At 42.2% G+C, this 19,852-nt stretch overlaps 1 protein-coding gene across 1 annotated transcript in view; it reads left to right on the top strand.

Annotated features, from left to right (window-relative positions):
- PRTFDC1 (phosphoribosyl transferase domain containing 1) overlaps nt 1–18,113 on the top strand; it is a 108,284-nt gene extending 90,171 nt beyond the window's left edge. Inside the window, exons 5-9 of the mRNA XM_011963826.1 lie at nt 8,328–8,345; nt 9,729–9,811; nt 11,336–11,382; nt 15,278–15,354; nt 16,831–18,113. Coding sequence (XP_011819216.1) covers nt 8,328–8,345; nt 9,729–9,811; nt 11,336–11,382; nt 15,278–15,354; nt 16,831–16,878 — 273 coding nt within the window. The 3' untranslated portion in view covers nt 16,879–18,113. The remainder of the gene's footprint in view (nt 1–8,327; nt 8,346–9,728; nt 9,812–11,335; nt 11,383–15,277; nt 15,355–16,830) is intronic.
- Nucleotides 18,114–19,852: the final 1,739 nt, after the last annotated feature.

Here is a 19,852-nt window from a genome sequence, read left to right on the forward strand (position 1 = left end):
AAGCCCAAGATTTTGGGAGACATGCCCCTCCAATCTGCCCTCAAATAAGTTGTTTTCTTTTCTTTTCTTTTTTTTTTTTTTTTTTGAGGCAGAATCTCGCTCTGTCGCCCAGGTTGGAGTGCGTGGTATGATCTCAGCTCACTGCAACCTCCACCTCCCAGTTTCAAGCGATTCTCCTGCCTCAGCCTCCTGAGTGGCTGGGATTACAGGAGTGCACCACCACACCCAGCTAATTTTTGTATGTTTTAGAAGAGATGGGGTTTCACCGTGTTGGTCAGGCTGGTCTCGAACTCCTGACCTCAAGTGATCCACCCTCCTCAGCCTCCCAAAGTGCTGGGATTACAGGAGTGAACCACTGTACCCAGCCTAAGATTCTAATTAAATGCCAGAATGAAGCATCAGAACCTGCCAAAAGTTCTCCCTTGGCTGCCTTAACTGTTTAAATCATTCTTTTTTTATTGCATCTGACTAAGCTGAGAACAATAATGGAAAGACTCACTGACTGATGATTCTGGAAATTTTGTGAATTTATCACATAAAATGAAATGCTAAACTACATTCCCTTTTCCATGGGGTTTATATTCACATTCCTGCTCATTCTCCACATCCACAGTACAGCTCATTGTCACTGCTGCCATTACTCTTGATTAGTGTGACCACAGCCACCAAACTACACCGCCGCAGATGAGACAGTGTGGTGTGCAAATCACTGTGTGTTCTAAAATGCTAGAAGTAGGAATAACCTATTTAAGAACATCATGTCGATTTATGCGATTCTTTCCTCCCTCCTTTTCTTCTTTCTTCCTTTCTTTTTCTTTTTTGTTAGGAAACCCCTTGTGATTAGTTTTGATCAGAATCATGCAACAGCAAAGAAAGCACACTCCAGAGATTCCTCATAGAGTTTTTGCCTGCAGCTCCTAGGCTGCAGATTTTACTGGCTTTCTGGGAGGAAATGAGCTAGGTGTGATGAGATGACTAAGACAGTAACTGGCAAACATCTCAGATGCAGTGATCAGAGTTATCAGATTGGAAGTGTGTAGGAGGCACAGTGTGTACTGAAAAGAGAAGTTGCCCACTCAAAAAACACGAATTTTAGGAAATAGTTTAGTGCAAAATTAAGAGCAATAGACATTGATGATAGCTTGGTTCAGGAGGAATTGCAGATTGTTAAGGAAAAATGGAGGGGATGAATCAGAAATACAATGAACTAGAGAAAGTGAAAGAAATGAAGTCAAAATTGTTGATTCACTACACAAGTATTTCTTGAGTACCTACTAGGTGCCAGTCTCCATGTTATGTTTTTTTTGTTTGTTTGTTTTGTTTTGTTTTGTTGAGACAGAGTCTCACTCTGTCACCCAGGCTGGAGTGTAGTGGCAGGATCTCAGCTCGCTGCAATCTCCCCCTCCCCGGTTCAAGCAATTCTTGTGCCTCAGCCTCTCAAGTAGCTGGGACTACAGGCTATGCGCCACTATGCTTGACTAACTTTTATATTTGTAGTAGAGACAGAGTTTCACCATCTTGGCTAGGATGTTCTCGAACTCCTGGCCTCAAGCAATCTGCCCGCCTTGGCTTCCCAAAGTGCTGGGATTACAGATGTGAGCCATCGCACCCAGCCTCCATGTTATATATTGATTATATAAAGATAAATAATTTTGGCTCCTTAGCTCTTTTAGCTAATCTTAGGCACAGCCATATCTCAGAGTTATTGTGGATTTGGTTTCAGACCCCCATTATAAAGAGAGCGACACAAATTTTTTGTTTTTTCAGTGCATATAAAACTTATGTTTGTACTGCATGGTAGTCTACTAAGTGTGCAATAACATTATGTCTAAAAAATAAGGCACATAACTTAATGAAAAAATACTTCATTGCTAAAAAAAATGCTAATGATCATCCAAGCCTTCAGTGAGTCATCATCTTTTTGCTGGAGGAGAGTCTTGCCACGATGTTGATGGCTGCTGACTCATCAGGCTGGTGGGTGCTTCAGAAGGTTGGGGTGGCTGTTGCAATTTCTTAAAACAAGACAATAATGAAGTTTGCTGCTTAGATTGACTCTTCCTTTCATGAAAGATTTCTCTGCAGATTGTGATGCTGTTTGATAGCATTTTACCCACGGTAGAACTTCTTTCAAAATTGAAGTTAATCCTCTCCAGCCGTGCTACTGCTTTATCAACTAAGTATATATAATATTTTAAACTCTTTGTTGTCATTTCAACAATGTTCACAGCATCTTCACCAGGAGTAAATTTCATCTCAAGAAACCACTTTCTTTGCTCATCCATAAGAAGCAACTCCTTATCTGTTCAAGTTTGATCATCAGATTACAGCAATTCACTCACATCTTCAGGCTCCACTTCTAATTAGGTTCTCTTGCTATTGCCACCACATCTGCAGGTACTTCCTCCATGAAAGTCTTTTTTGTTGTTGGTTTTTTGAGACGAGTTGTCGCTCTGTCGCCCAGGCTGGTGTGCAGTGGCATAGTCATGGCTCACCGCAGCCTCAACCTCCCCAGGCCCAGGTGATCCTCCCACCTCAGTTTTTGTAGAGACAGGGTTTTGCCATGTTGCCCAGGCTGGTCTCAAACTACTGGGCTCAAGCAATCCGCCCACCTCGGCCTCCCAAAGTGCTAGGATCACCTGCAGCAGCCACACCCTCGGCCTCTCCACTGAAACCTTGAGCCCCTCAAAGTCAGGCATGAGGGTTGGAATCAACTTCTTCCAAACCCCTATTCATGTTGATATTTTGATCTCCACTCATGGATGACGAATGCTCTGAATAGCATCTAGAATGGTGGATCTTCAGGTTTTCAATTTACCCAGATCCATCAGAGGAATCACTATCTATGGGCAGCTATCACCTTACAAAATCTATTTCTTAAATAATAAGACTTGAAAGTCTAAATGACTGTATGGGCTGCAAAATGGATGTTGTGTTAGCAGGCATGAAAATAATCTTCTTGTAAACATCTCCATCAGAGCTCTTGGGTGACTAGGTACATTGTTAATGAGCATAGTATTTTGAAAGGAATCTTGTTTTTTGCACAGTAGGTCTCAAGAGTGGCCATAAAATATTCATTTCAATAAACTATGCTGTAAGCAGATGTGCCTGTATAAACAGGCTTTGCTACTCCATTTATAGAACACAGGCAAAGTCGATTTCACATCATTCTTAAGCACCCTAGCATTTTTGGAATGGTAATTGAGCATTGGCTTCAACTTAAAGTCACCAACTACATTAGGCCCTAAAAAGAGTCAGTCTAGGTGGGGCACAGTGACTCACGCCTGTAATCACAGCACTTTGGGAGGCCAAGTGGGCAGATCACCTGAGGTCAGGAGTTCAAGACCAGCCTGGCCAACAGAGTGAAACCCCTTCTCTACTAAAAATACAAAAAAAAAGCAGGGCATGGAGGCGTGTGCCTGTAATCCCAGCTACTTGGAGGCTGAGGCAGGAGAATCGCTTGAACCCAGGAGGCAGAGGTTGCTGTGAGCCAAGATCAGGCCACTGCACTCCAGCCTGGGCAACAGAGCAAAACTCTGTCTCAAAAGAAATAAAATAAAAATAAAACAAATAGTACATTAAAGGTCACTATCCCAGATCACCATAACCACAATGACAATGAAAATGTTTGAAATATTGCAAGAATTTCCAGAATATGACACAGAGACACAAAGCGAGCACACGCTGTCAGAAAAACGACACCAATACACGTGCTCAACACAGGGTTGCTGCAAACCTTCAATTTAAACACACACACACACAGTCTCTGCAAGGTGCAATAAAGAGCAATTTGGGAGATCAAGAGGGGTGGATCACCCAAGGTCAGAAATTCAAGACCAGCCTGGCCAACATGATGAAACCCCATCTCTACTAAAAACACAAAAATTATTCATGCATGGTGGCACACACCTGTAATCCCAGCTACTCAGGAGGCTGAGGCAGTAGAATCACTTGAACTCAGGAGGCAGAGGTTGCAGTGAGCCAAGATCATGCCATTGCACTCCAGCCTGGGCAATAGAGGGAGACTTTATCACACACAAAAAAAGAGAGAGAAATGTAAAAAACAAGGTATGCCTATACAGCAAAAGAGACTGTTCTAAATTAAAAGAGAAGGGAAGATCCAATCCATGGTATAGGTTGGACAAACCAGCTACAAAGGCCATTTTAAGGAAAACTGAGGAAATTTGAATATATAGTAGGCTTTATATGATGTTAAGAAATTACCATCGTTTTTGTTGGATGTTATAATATTTTGGCTATATATAATAAAGAATGCCATGATAGCTTTAATCTATTTTAAAGCACAGAAATATTTTTAAATACTTTAAACAGTTAAGCATGTATCAAAAATTTAGGAAGTCTTTAGACTTTTCTGGTTTTCAAGCATTCTATAATGCTTTATATTTATATATTATAGAAAGGACAAACTTTCTTTCACAGGTATATATTTATACATAAGGAAATATATGCACTTTCTATAATAAGAATAAATACACAGCTGGGCACAGTGGCTCACGCCTGTAATCCTAGCACTCTGGGAGGCTGAGGAGGGAAGATCACTTGAGGCTGGGAGTTCAAGGTTACAGGGAGCTGTGATCAAGATCCTGTCTCTACAAAAGAAAAATAAAATTTAAACATATGCATTTACACTTAAACTCTTTTTAAGAAACAAGCAACCTAGAAGTCAATAAATGATTTAAATATGTTTTTAAGTACAGAAATAGCTATATGAAACATGACAAAATCTATTTTTTAGAAATAAAAAAGTAACAATCAGAAAAACAGCTAAAAGGCTTAAAAGTGACTGTCTCTGGGAAACGAAATTGGAAGTGAACAGAGGTGAAGTGATAGAGGGGTGTTTTTCTTTTAAAAACCTTTCAATCTATTTGTTTTGTTTTGTTTTGTTTTGTTTTGTTTTGTTTTGTTTGAAATGGAGTCTTACTCTGTTGCCCAGGCTGGAGTGCAGTGGTGCCATCTCAGCTCGCCACAACCTCCACCTCCCAGGTTCAGGCAGTTCTCCTGCCTCAGCCTCCCAAGTGGCTAGGACTATAGGCATGCGCCACCATGCCCAGCTAATTTTTATATTTTTTAGTACAGAAGGGGTTTCAAGATACTGGTCAGGCTGGTCTGGAACTCCTGACCTCAGGTGATTTGCCTGCCTTGGCCTCCCAGAGTGCTTGGATTACAGGCGTGAGCCACAGCGCCTGGCCTCGATCTATTTTAAACATGTGTATGCATCACCTTGATTTGAAAATGTATTTGAATAATTGTGACAGTGTCTCTCAATATCATTATTCATCCAAATCCTACTTCCCACTTACCACTATATCTTAGAATTGAAGCAAATCTTTTCAAAGATGACTCTATTGTTTTGCAAGGTTCTGTACTATCAAAAAAATATTTAATTACATTCAATACATGCACTCTACTTAATTAGGCAGGAATGCAGACTAACACATTTTAGAAAGGTTTTTCTTTATAAAGTTGAAACAAAAAGAGATTGTGAGCCAGAAAATTAAATGAACCACAACATTCTCCAAGTATTCTGGTTGGTTTATAGGTCTGACTGGTAAGCCTCAATCAAACTAAAAATGCACATCTCAAGCAACTACTGCAAATTGGCCATTAAGATTATAGCAACTTGTGTTCAAAATACCAAGGGGACTCCCCTGGCAGCATGACTCTTGTATTTTTTGTTACAGAAGGGGTTTCAATATACTAAAATATATTGAAAGAGTGGTGCCTTGCTTCAAAAATGGACAAAATAATCTTATATATTTCTATGATAAAATTAAGATTTTCAATGGATTTAATGAATAAAAATGTCATACCCGACAGAAAAACACTTCCAAGAAGATTTTTTTTTTTTTTTTTTGAGACGGAGTCTCGCTCTGTCACCCAGGCTGGAGTGCTGTGGCCGGATCTCAGCTCACTGCAAGCTCCGCGGGTTCACGCCATTCTCCTGCCTCAGCCTCCCGGGTAGCTGGGACTATAGGCGCCACCACCTCGCCCGGCTAGTTTTTTGCAGTTTTTAGTAGAGACGGGGTTTCACCCTGTTAGCCAGGATGGTCTCGATCTCCTGACCTCGTGATCCGCCCGTCTCGGCCTCCCAAAGTGCTGGGATTACAGGCTTGAGCCACCGCGCCCGGCCAAGAAGATATTTTCACATAAGAATGCATTTGACATACGGTGCAAAGTTAACAGAGTTGTTGGTTGGCTGGTTTGGTGGGTGGGTGGTTAACATTTTTATTAATTAAATCTTGCATTAAACATAAGTAAGTTAGCTAATGTGTAGTATTTGATCTGATTTTTTTTTTTTTCTTTTGTGATGGAGTCTTACCTGTCACCCAGGCTGGAGTGCAGTGGTGCAATCTTGGTTCACTGCAACCTCCACCTCCCGGGTTCAAGTGATTCTCCCGCCTCAGCCTCCTGAGTAGCTGGGATTACAGGCACCTACCACCACACTCAACTAATTTTTGTATATTTTAGTAGAGACGGGGTTTCACCAAGTTGGCCAGGCTGGTCTCGAACTCCTGACCTCAGGTGATCCACCCACCTCAGCCTCCCAAAGTGCTGGGATTACTGGCGTGAGCCACTGTGCCAGCTCATGATTCTTAAAGTATTGTATAAATCATAGAGATAAATGAAAAGTCATCTAAAGAAAGAAAAACACCATTACATTGAAAGAATAGTCTCACCATTTAGTAAATTGGGATGGCATATTAACACAGTCATATTTTAATTTGGTAGGGCAGCATTGACATGTCACTACTAATCCAATTAATCGGTCAGTTTTAACTTAGTAATAAGTTTAATCAGTTGTTATTGCTTTATTCAACAAATAATTATTGAGCACTTATATGCAGGCATTATGTTAGTTTCTGGCAATGCGGTAGAAATCGAGACAAACATGATCCCCACCTCATGGAGATTAGAATATAGTGGGGAAGACAGATATCAAACAAGAAATTAAAATGCAGTACAATCATTGTGTATTAGTCCTTCCTCACACTGATATAAAGAAATACTCGAGACTGGGTAATTTATAAAGAGAAAAGGTGTAGTTGGCCCTCAGTTCCGCAGGCTGTATAGGAAGCATGATGCTGGCATCTGTTCTGCTTCTGGGGAGGCTTCAGGAAACTTAACATCATGGCAGAAGGCAGAAGGCAGCCGGGTGTGGCGGCTCATGCCTGTAATCCCAGCACTTTGGGAGGCCAAGAAGGGCAGATCATTTGAGCTCCTAAGTTTGAGACCAGCCTGGCCAACATGGTAAAACTCCATCTCTACTGAAAATACAAAAATTAGCCGGGCGTGGTGGTGCACACCTGTAATCCCAGCCATGTGGGAAGGTGAGGTGGGAGAATCGCTTGAACCCAGGAAGCGGAGGTTACAGTGAGCGGAGATCGCACCACTGCACTGCAGCCTGGGTAACAGAGTGGGACGCTGTTTCAAAAAAAAAAAAAAAAATTATAGCAGAGGCAAAGGGAGAGCAGCACTTCACATGTCTGGAGACAGACATGCAGCAAGAGAAAGAGGGGGAGGTGTCATACACCTTTAAACAACCAGATTTCAGGGCAACTATCAGGACAGCACCACCAAGGGGCGTGATGCTAAACCATTCATGAGACCCACCCCCGCAATCCAGTCACCTCCCACCAGGCCCCGCCTCTAGCGCTGAGGATTACATTTCAGCATGACATTTGGGCAGGGACACAAATCCAAACCATATCACAGTGTTCTTAGGGAAGAGGTAGAGTAATGCCTTGAGAGCTTGTTACAAGGAATCTAACCATCTCACTAAAAATACACACCAGGCACCTCCCAGTCCTTTCTCTAGCCTACCCTCTTCATCTAGGTTGGCAATCCAAGAGGAAATCCTGAGTCCCCAGGGATTTTGGTGGTCGTGCAAGAGGAAGGCTGTCACAGCTGAACCCATGATGCATTTACCAAGCACGATCTCTGTTAGTGATGCAGTTCATGTTGCATTGTTTTCCTGGGAAACTCTCAACAGGCTTTGCCTCCCAGGTGGGGGTGGGAGGCCCTTGGCAGAATTACTGAGAAGGGATGACTTTATGGAGAGCTCGTCAGACAGGTCTAACATAAGCTTGCTTCTAACCTAAATATAGTTACTAATATTGCATCACCAAGTAATTCCGGAGGACCTGTTAAAATGAATCTGGAAAACCTAGATCACCTCTAGTCCTTTGAATTGGATGGGGAAGGACTGTCTGAGCAAATTGTGAAATTCTAACTACAAGCAAAAAAATGTGTATGTATCCTGCGAGTCAGATTGGCATCACATTCTAAAATACGGGTTTTGTTTATTTCAGAATGTTCTCATTGTTGAGGTAAGCTGGCATTTCCTTTCCATACTTGGAGGTTGAAAGACTCTAATGGTGAGTTTTAAACTGTAAACCTTGTTATCAAATTGACCAAGGATTTCTTGAGCTCCCACTGGGTGCATGCTCTCCAAATTTGCTGAATAGGGGCCAAATAGCATCCCTGATTTCAAAGAATGTAGAATAAGAGCTTTGCAACAATATTTGTGGACGACTTTGTCCTTTTTGTGTATCCAGTTCCACATATCTCTGTGTTGATTCTTACACTTATTTGTGAATCAGACAAGTTTAAAGAAGAGGAAACTAGCTCACCAAACCAAATTCATTTCACAGTAAAACCAAGGTTAGAACTCTGTTTACCCTGAATTCAGTGTTTTTGCTAAGGACCTCTGACGATTTTGAGAATTCTCAAATACTTTCAGCATCAAAATCATAAACACAATCAATTAAAAATGGTGAGCTATGGGGAAAGCTATGGTTTTGTTTTTTTTTGTTTTGTTTTGTTTTACTTTTGTTTTTCTGTTAAAAAAGAGAACGTGGGATCCCTATGGCAGTAGTGGACTAATACAGCAAATGGCCACGTTTCCTTCAGGAGCACGCTCGTCTCATCAAACAGCAAAAAATTCAGGGGAGCTATTTTCAACCTTTTGTTACACAATTGCCTGTGTGCGCCATGTGTATCTGGAGTTCTTGCTCAGTATAACCCATGGAGTAGACCCTCTAACCAAATGAATTGCCCAACCCTGGTTACATTCAGACCTGTTGTTTTGATAATCAGCTCGTGACAGCTGATTCCTGTCCTTAGGACAATAAATCGCCGCTGCCCATTCTCCTCTAATTGTGCAGCAGCTCATCAGCGGAGATGAGCCCGAGCTCACTGCAGCCGTGGACCCTCAGAATTCACAGGCTGTCACCAGCTGCTGTCCAGACACCTCTCACTTCCCAGCCATAGAATGCCCTATTGAGTGGGGGAGGACGAGGGGGAGGCATTTATCCATTCAGTGTATTCAGATGTACATATCCATGAAAATTCATGTGCCTTGTATTGTGTTACATAATCTCAGGGCCAAATTTAGTCCTTGAATGTGCATACGCGAGTCCAAATGTACTCAATGAGGAGTCCCACATGCTGTCCAAAGGCTAAATTTGGCCCTTCAACACAGCTAAAGGATTCAAGGAGGAAAGAGTCTCCAGTAGATTCCCCAAAACTCAGCTTCCAGAAAGAAGTGTCTGTCTAAATAAAACATAACCAACTCCTCCTCCTACTTTGGCTCCAAGTTGGATGGCATCTTTAATTACGATGCATTATTAATCAGGAGTATCTCCCTGGATGAAAAGTCTGTTGTGCTGCTCAGATGCACTTTGTTGAATTTATCTGTCCTTTCTGCAAAGGATGTCGTTGGAACTGGGAGGACCATGAAAGCACTACTCAGCAATATAGCGAAATACAAGCCCAGCATGGTTAAGGTAGCCAGGTGAGTTGGACATTCATAGCACGGTGACTTCTGGTTTTCCAAGCAAGCCCAAAAGGTATGCTAACACAGGATGCTCTTTCCAAACAGTATAATATATTCCAATCTAGTGACCTTTTCCCCGGGGTATTACAATTTGACCACACTGAAAAGCAGCCCTTGACTGCTAGCCTGAGAGAAGAAAGGGAAGAAGATGTGCTTTGCCATGTTTCTGAGTTCCTCTTTACTGCGCCTCCATTAGCTGTTTCCAGGAACAGCTGGATGAGCCGCTGTTCAATTGCTCTGCTCCCTTCATTTTTTTGTTTGTTTGTTTTGAGACACAGCCTTTCTCTGTCGCCCAGGCTGGAGTGCAGTGGCACAATCTCAGCTCACTGCAACCTCTGCCCTCTGAGTTCAAACAATTCTCATGCCTCAGCTTCCCAAGTAGCTGGGACTACAGGCACCCGCCACCGTGCCTAGCTAATTTTTTGTATTTTTAGCAGAGATGAGCTGGGGTTTCACCATGTTGGCCAGGATGGTCTGAACTCCTGACCTCAAGTGATCTGCCTGCCTCAGCCTCCCAAAGTGCTAGGATTACAGGCATGATCCACTGTACCCGGACCTTTTTTTTTTCGTTTTAACAAGAGACAGGGTCTTGCTCTATAATCACAGTAGTGTGATCATAACTCACTGCAGCCTCAAACTTCTAGGCTCAAGTGATCCTCCCACCTCAGCCTCCTGAGTAGCTAGGTGCAGCTACCCCCTTTTTTGTTTGTTTGTTTTTTTGTTTGAGATGGAGTCTTGCTCTGTCACCCAGACTGGAGTGCAGTGGTGCAATCTCAGCTTACTGCAACCTCAGCCTCCTGGGTTCAAGTGATTCTCTTGCCTCAGCTTGCTGTGTAGCTGGGACTACAGATGCATACCACCATGCCCAGCTAATTTTTGTATTTTTAGTAAAGATGGGGTTTCACCATGTTGGCCAGGCTGGTCTCAAACTTATGAGCTCAAGTGATCTGCCCTTCTTGGCCTCCTCAAGTGCTGGAATTATAAGCATGAGCTACCATGCCTGACTGACAGCTACCTTTTTTAAAAGTTTTTTATATTTTATCTATTTTTTGAGACAGGGTCTCACTCTGTCACCTAGGCTGGAGTGCAGTAGTGCAGTCATGGCTCACTGCAGCCTTCAACTCCTGGGATAAAACAATCCTCCCACCTCAGCCTCTCAAGTAGCTGGGACTACAGGCAGGTGCCACCACACCCAGCTAAATTTTTAATTTTGTTGTAAAGAGAGGGGTCTCGCTATGTTGCCCAGGTTGGTCTTGAACCTCTGGGCTCAAGTGCTCCTCCCACCTTGTCCTCCCAAAGCACTGGGATTACAGATGTAGGCACTGTGCCTGACCTGCTCTCTTCTTTTTATCCAGAACCATCTATATAGTGCTACAGTAACAAAATATGTATTTCAACTACATCTTTTAATGATGCTTGAGTCTATTTACAATTCATAGAGATTTGATTGGGTTCACTAAAGCATGTCTTTTTTAATGGTAGTTTGTTGGTGAAGCGAACACCCAGAAGTGACGGCTTTAGACCTGACTGTAAGTGATTTTTAATTTTTTGTTTGCTTTGTGCTTGTGGTGTTTCATTTTATGTTTAAGAATCTTTGATTTCCTATTTGACAGCACTGCAAGTGGAGTTGAAACTGTGTAGGGCTGATAGTCCCACAGATTCCTCATGGTCTCCCCCACCTTGACAGGGAAAACAGAACCCTTTAAAATGAGGGTCTTCAATGTTCTAATTTGCGTCTTTCACAGGAACTCTATTCCGTGCATTGGGTATTTTTATTTGTATGTTTCACATAGCACCTTAACTACAGAGAAGTCAGCTGAAAAGTTTCAGGGAGTAGAGGAAGACCTGATCCCACTGGACTGACTCAGACACATAGGATCCCTGCCTTGGCCCCTGTTCTCACCAGTCAGACAAGGAGAGGTGCTATGGAGGTTTAAAGGGAGTCTCATGCCATCATCCGGAACTATTACCAGACAATGCACAATGGTGACCTTTAGCAAGCCTGAATCGTAATGCACAGAAGGGGAAATCTAAGACAGCTCCCCATCACCTCCAAACCAAAGCTCCGAAACACAGAGAATTAGCAGAGCAGGTATCTCTAGATACCATCTTCACACTTGACTTCAGATGTGTGTTCTGTAGGGCTTCCTCATCTAGTACACTCCTCCCTTCTCCCAACAATAAGCCTAGTTCTAACACCAGGAAGGATAAACATGCAGCCTGATTATTTATTATTCTAACACTAGAGGCGAATTTTTTTCACTTGCATAGGCAGACTTCAGCTTGATTTTTATAACTTACATTTGCTCCAAAGTCCCTGGGATGATTTGGCTACAGTTCTCTTCAGCAAGCTGAACAAACATTATCTAAAGAGAAGCACAGTATGGATGGGTGACATGCCAGCGACATTTAGCCAGTGACTCTACATTCTAAAAACAAGTTTAATTCCCGTGCTGGATGTGTTAACTCTAGACCATGTCAGTTCTGGGCAGAGAGACCCAATTGCATGTTCCCATCTATTACTAGTATCAAAGGTATAATCTGGATGTAGTGAAGGTTGCTTGAGGTTACTTAGCAGAAGTTGTCTAACAAAATAGTACAGGATACTCACTGTATAGATAAGATTTTAACTGAAGTTGAAAAACATTCACTTCAAACATATCCGATTAATGACAGATTTCTTATATCACTTATAATAACAGCAATAAAATAATAGCAGCTAACACTAGGAAGAGGTTGTGATGTGCCACACACTGTTCTAAGAGCTATACAGAGATTAGCTCCTTTCATCCTCACAATAGCTCTCTAAAGGTAGGAGTTGTTGTTATACCCATTTTACAGATGAGGAAATCGAGCACAGCAAGCTTAAATAGCTTGCCAAAGTCATGTAGCGGTGAGTGTCAGACCAGTATTAAGCCCAGGCAATCTGGTTTCAGTCAGTGCCCTGAGTCTTCCACTACATCTTCAAGTAACATCTGCTATGGCAAATGTAAGTGTAGGAGCTGCCCACATTTACCAGCTAAGGATAGGTCACTCTGATTCATGATTGTCCTGCTGATCCATCATCCTTTTATTCTATGACATCTCAAGGTTTGGCCTTCTAAATAGGCTTTGGGCTCTCATTTTCCCAGTGTGAGCTGCCCTGCCTAATGGAAGGATTGGATTGCTCCCTGTCAAGTCATTATCACAACCCTGGTTACAAACAGGGTTTCTTGGGATTTGCTCATATTATTATTATTATTATTATTATTTTTTTTTTGAGATGGAATCTGACTCTGTCACCCAGTGCAGCGGCGCGATCTCGGCTCACTGCAACCTCTGCCTCCCAGGTTCAAGTGATTCTCCTGCGTCAGCCTCCCAAGTAGCTGGGATTACAGGCACAGGCCACCACGCCTGGCTAATTTTTGTATTTTTAGTAGAGACGGGGTTTCGCCATGTTGGCCAGGCCGGTCTTGGACTCCTGATCTCAGGTGATCCACCCACCTAAGCCTCCCAAAGTGCTGGGATTACAGGCGTGAGCCACTGCACCCCACCTTTTTTTTTCTTTTTGAGATGGGATCTCACTTTGTTGCCTAGGCTGGTCTCGAACTCCTGGCCTCGAGTGATCTTCCTGCCTCAGCCTCCTGAATAGCTGGGACTGCAGGCGCATGCCCAGCTTTGTATTCTTTTAGCTAGCTCAGAATCTCTGTTCCTTCTTTCTCTCTGGATTTATGAGGCTTTGTACTTTGTGTTCCTTTCTCCTGATTGATTCTTTCTTTTATGCTCAGTGTCACTGCTGACCTCTTCTGCTCTTGCTTCTCCTCTCTAATTCTTTTTTTCAAGAAACTCTGCTGTTTGGAGGAATCAAGCAGGCTTCCTAGCAAGGGACTGCCTAATGCACCCCCCTAGTAAATAAGCCCCTCACCTCCAGTACTTATTTAACCCCCTAGAAAATAAGTACCTCCAGTCCTTTCTGTGAGCAGGAACCAGTTGTTTTCTTCTTGGGAAAGCATTGTTCGTCATAGTCACTGTGGAGATAACTTTGTCCGAGCTATAAACCCACTGGCTATACCCAAGTACAGTTCCATTAAAAGTAAGCAAATACATCTCTCACCTATATTACTGTAATAAACAAATTTGTAAGTTTCCAAAACACTGAAAAAAATTTGAAAATCATTGGACTGTGCACCTTTATTCTGTTTCAAGACCTCTGAAGAAGGAGAGCTATTGTCTATTCCTTAAGAATTCTCTCCAATAAGTATCAGCCAGGCATAGTTGTGCATGCCTGTAGTCCCAGCTACTCAGGAGGCTGAGGTGAGAGGATCACCTGAGCCTGTGGAAGTAGAGGCTGCAGTGAGCCATGATCACACCACTGCACCTCTGCCTGGATGACAAAGTGAGACCCTTTCTCAAAAAATAGCCAGGTTCAGTGGCCCATGCCTGTAATCCCAGCACTTTAGGAGACTGAGGCGGATGGATCACTTGAGGTCAGGAGTTCGAGACCAGCCTGGCCAACATGGTGAAACCCCATCTCTATTAAAACTACAAAAATTAGCCAGGCATGGTGGCACACGTCTGTCTTCCCAGCTACTCGGGAAAATGAGGCAGGAGAATCGCGTGAACCCTGGAGGTGGAGGTTGCAGTAAGCCAAGATCGTACCACTGCACTCCAGCCTGGGTGACACAGCGAGACTCGATCTCAGAAAAAAAAAAAAAAAAAAAGAATCCTTTCTGATAAAAAATCATCATCTTTTCAATGAATTCTTCTTTTGCTTATCATAAGTACCTTGCACTGTGCTTAAATCCACTTCCTCTCATTCTGCCCTCAATAGAGAGCTCATTAATATCCTCTGCATCACAAACCCAAAGACCAGCATTAACGCAACCTCCACATTCTCTTCCTCAAGTTGAACAATCCTGTTGCCTTTCATCTTGTGCCCTGGCTTTTGCTTTCCAGCCCTTTAAACAACCGAGACACTGAGTACAGCGGGAGAATTGCTTTCCAGTTGCTGTGGCCCACACACCTGTTCACATAATGCAGTATCGTAACGCCTTCTGCTTGAACTTTCCTTTGTGTCGTTGAGAATGTTTCCTTTGGCATCGTATCACTGCATATTGCTTGCTTTAGAACACCAGGGCCACGTGACTCAATTATGCATATTACTTGTTATGCACCGGGCTTCCTGAGCCATTTCTAAACTCTGCATGCCAGATCAGTCATTCTTCATTGTAGGTTGGCTTGTTTGCCTTGCCTCCTTCCTCCCGAGTAGTCCTTCTGGTCCAGGTCCCTCTTGGGCTTATCCTGTGCATTGCTCACCATTTCTCACTCCCTCCTGCCTCAATGTAAGGTCCTCGAGTTTGAGTGCCGACAGCAGCATACGGTGACTTGCATTTATATAATCTAAATTTTGTTCCTTTTTTTTTTTCTCTTTCTCTCTCTGCTAAGATGCTGGATTTGAGATTCCAAACTTATTTGTGGTGGGATATGCCTTAGATTACAATGAATACTTCAGAGATCTGAATGTAAGTCTTGCATGCAAATCCCTAACCCCCCTTTTTATAAGAACTTAACCATTTAGAAAAGTATTGAATGCGTGTTAGTGATGTCTTCTATTGATTCAGTATCTTCTATGTCAGGAGTATGGTGAGCACATTGCATCCATACTCCCAATTAACTCCCACTACTATTCTGCAGGGTAGGTATCAGGATGATGGAGGCAAATTATGATTATCTCTATTTCTTACTAAAGAAATAGGAAGCTAAAAGCAGAACTATGGTTTGACACTGATTCTTCTCCATAGTCATTGACTGTGCTCAACCAACCGTAACAATAGCCAATATTCTATACACTGATTTGTGTCAGTGCTTGAACTCTAGCATGTTTCAATTACAGTGGCATGCAGCTCATAACTCTTCCCTCTTTGGGGGAAATGATCTCACCACACAGACGTGGACCCCCAGTGTGGACCCCAGCTGTGTGACCCTGACCAACACTGCATGATCTAGAGGTAGACAACTTACCCAAAGTGGACCAATCAGTCTCTCTCTCCTGGGAATCAGAAACTTACACCAAAAGTCACAGAGACTGAGTGTGTTCAGACTTCAGCCACTAGGACAGCAGTGCCCCAGAGAGTATCCATAGCACCATGAGTGAAAGCCTCTGGAGCTGCCCTTGTTCCTGCCTTCTAGTTGCTTCATTGCCCCGTTCGTCCTTGGATTCTGAGAGCTACCCCAGTATTCCACCAATAAATTTCCCCTCCCCCCCTTTTAAAGACACGGGGTCTCGCTCCAGGGTCTCACCTAGGCTAGAGTGCAGTGATGCAATTAAAGCTCACTGCAGCCTTGAACTCCCAGGCTCAAGCGATCCTCCCGCCTCAGCCTCCTGAGTAGCTGGGACTACAGGCACACACCACTATGCCTGGCTAATATTTTTACTTTTTGTAGAGATGGAGTCTTGCTATGCTGTCCAGGCTGTTCTTGAACTCCTGGCTTCAAATCATGCTCCCACCTCAGTCTCCCAAAGTGCTGGGATTACAGACCGGGGCCACTGAGCCCAGCCAAATCCTCCTTTTTTGCTTACATTAGCCTGGCCCCATTTCTGTTGCTTTCAATCAAAATATTCCTAACCCTTTGCTTGTTGCCCAAAAAGGGTTGAATAAGAGCCCATGTTGCGCTTGCCACTGTTATTTCTCCATTCACCCAAGCAGTTGTCATCCTACCAGTAGGAGACTTCTGTTTCTAGCAGGGCTAAACATGCTGCTCCCTCAGCGTTTCTGGGTTTTAGGGACCTGGGAAGCCAGATTCAGTATAGGGCTCCAAACTAAAACCACAAAAGACCTTTTGTCAAGCATTTAAATGGATCTCTTTAGATTTTACCCACACATATAAATACACACATTTATATTTAAATGATCAATAGCCAATTACAGGATGGCATTCGGTTATTACTGCATCACACTTTCTGTGTCTCAGATTTTGTTAATCCTTTGTTGTTTCAGCACATATGCGTCATCAATGAGCACGGTAAAGAAAAATATCGAGTCTAAAGACAAGAATTCTTACCACTAAAGTCCCAGATAACATCATACTTACGCCTGTTCTCGGGAAGCCAGCTGTCAAGTTTGTCTCCCCAGGCATCTTCACTCAGCAGGATATAAAAGAAAAAAATGTTCAAATGAGAGAGCTTTCTTTTCTGAGGTTAATATAAAGAGTATCAAAGGTTCTTAAGGGAAAGAAAGCAGTGCTTTTATTTGACTTGTTCCAAATTAAACACTCCGCCTTGTGACTCAGCAATGCTATCTACCTTCACACTCCTGAGCTCCGCCTTCCTTTGTTTTGATACAGTCATTATATTTTATTACTATTCCCAGGAATACCCCCACCTAGTTACTCAAATATTTTTCACTTAACTTTTTATACCCTTATTTTGGTAATAAGCTTACAATATTAAGAAGCTGGGGACCTTTTTTTAACTGAAGGCTTGCGTCCCCTGTACCGGGAATGCAACTATTAATGGATTCCTATATTTTAAAAGGAGGGAAGGGACAATTTAATATAAATTTCTGTTTGTGCATTTCTGACAGGCCATTATTATCTGCTTTGACAAAGCCTTTCTGAAACGCAGTGTACAATGAATCTTAATGATGTTATGAAACCAGCTTTGCTCGGGGCTCTTGATTGGAGCTTCCGGTATGTGATGACGGTATGTCATGTATGCATGGATGTACTCAACTGTGTTTAATACTCTGAATTTTAATTAGAAAAAAATACAATAGCAGCAAGGCCCTGGTTTCTAAGCTGTACCCTTTTATTCATGTGGGACATGAGCAAATGGCAGAATTAGGGGCGAGTGCTTTCAATGCTCGAAACTAAGCAAGTATAAATTTTTCCTCGTATTTGCATGAAAGGAAAAGACACCGTTATGCCCTGTCCTAAACGTGAAGACAGAGGCTGAATTTTTAAAAAAATATCTTTAAAAGGCTGATCGGAAAATCCAAGGTGCTACAGGAAACAAGCACACTCAAGAAAGTTTTTTTCTGAATAACATTTTTTTCCAATTTCTTCATTTTATGAGACATTTCCTAATTTATGGGGATTTTAATTGAAAACAAACTTGAGTCCCAATAGAGCTGTTTTTTTCTCACTTCCTAGAAAATGCAAATGCAAAACAAATAACTAAGCAGCTTTTGTTTGGTTCTGAACCGTATGTGGCGTATTGTTATTAGGTTCTAGCTTCCTTTAAACTAATAAAGAATAAGAAAACTTGTTATGTTTTATCACTGCTTACTGTTTTTCTTCTGCCTTCATATTTTTTAAATACGTTCAGCCATTAAAATGTATGTGAGTCAGTAGCTTAAATATACGACTGCATGTACCTATCCTGTGGCTTTATTTTTGTTAACTTGGATTAAATCCAATGTATGCACTAGTATAAGCAAATGATTAAGCTGGGCTAGATCTGCTTTTTTTTTTTCCTCAAGCTTGTTTGTAAGAACAAGGAATTTTAGTTGTAAAAGAAGATTTTCCTGCATATCTTTGTTTCGCTCAGTAAAGAAAACAAGCCACACCCAAATATCCCAAGGGATAAGTCAGCAAAAGGAATCTCTTCTAGCTTTGTTTCACAGAAGCATTGGTACCCAAGCTTAGATTTCTAATTGTGTCTGACTGGCGAATTTCTTGAAATATCAAAATTAATATTCTGAACATAGTGTTTTTTTCACAATGCCATGTTTATGTCAGAAGACCTAGAAAAATCCAGGCACACATTTGGTTTTAAGTGTAAAATTATCCATAAAGTATACAATATGAAAATGTTTTCTTAAAAACGTTGAATTTTAGTAAGCATCAGTATCCTTTCTGAGGACAGTCTGTTTACTCAAATTACAAAGGAAATTTATCTACTTCACAAGATTGTGAGGACTTGTATAGTTAATACTGAAAATTCACTAAATATACAAGAAGTTTAATCATGCTTGCAATTTTTTCCTACCAGACAATACTTTGACAGTGATATCCAAGAAAAGTCATCTTGGGAAAAATAGCATTTCCTTTTCTCTTGCAAAACTCCTGTCTAGTTAATACCACTGAGTTTATTCACTCTGAACCAAAAATGCAAAAGCTTATTACTTGATTAATAACAAATCCATTATTAATTTAGTGTTCCAAAGCTGATTATTTGTAAGGAGGAAAATGTGTGAGTATGCGTGTGTGTGTGTGTGTGTGTATGTGTGTGTGCGTGTATGTGTGCGTGTATTTCTTTGGGAAGTCTGGATTCAGTTATAATCAACATAATTAGTAATACTTTGGGATTTTCCAAACAAATTAGAACCCCTCATTGTAAATTGGTCCTTTCTTACAGGGACTGGAATGTCCTCATTGTTGACCCACGGACCCTCTAGATATAAACGACATATAGTCAAATTCCGACGTACCTCGTGTAATTTTTGCATATAAGATGGTGTGCCATGTTTCAGGCCTTCCGAGACTGTGGAAACAGCCTTTCAGAGCACAGTCAGGCATTTGCCCAGCCTCCTGTGAAATCAACTTGTGTTTTCCCAATGGAGAGAAAAAGCAGGCTATCCCACGTCTAGAGACCTGGTGTCATGGAAATATGCCCTCCCTTTTGTCACAGAGGTAGTGTGTTCTAGGAAGTTGAAACCCCAAACCACACTCTCCACCCAGTTGTCTGACTAATTTGGGCAAACTTAGCATTCAGGAGTTTCACTGACTTTGCTATCATGAAGCTCCTTTGCATCCCAAGATGACACTTGCGAGCTGGCAACAAGCCAGTTTCAGGAAGCGAGGAAGGGGATCTCAAGAGGGGCCTTTGCATGCTGCTGAGGGGAGGTGTGCAGAAATAGGAAGAGGGTGTGCATGGAGAGGGCTGCATTGTTTCTTGGCCAGTTGTACACCCATGGTGGCTTCTGAACCCGGTACTAAGAGGAAGACTAACACATCAGCCTAAAGAGCTGCAATCATGGTTATCTTTGTGCTACATAGTGGAGCTAACAGGCCAGCTGT

Source organism: Colobus angolensis, unplaced genomic scaffold, assembly GCF_000951035.1.
Source record: "Colobus angolensis palliatus isolate OR3802 unplaced genomic scaffold, Cang.pa_1.0 Scaffold63, whole genome shotgun sequence".
Taxonomy (NCBI): domain Eukaryota; kingdom Metazoa; phylum Chordata; class Mammalia; order Primates; family Cercopithecidae; genus Colobus; species Colobus angolensis.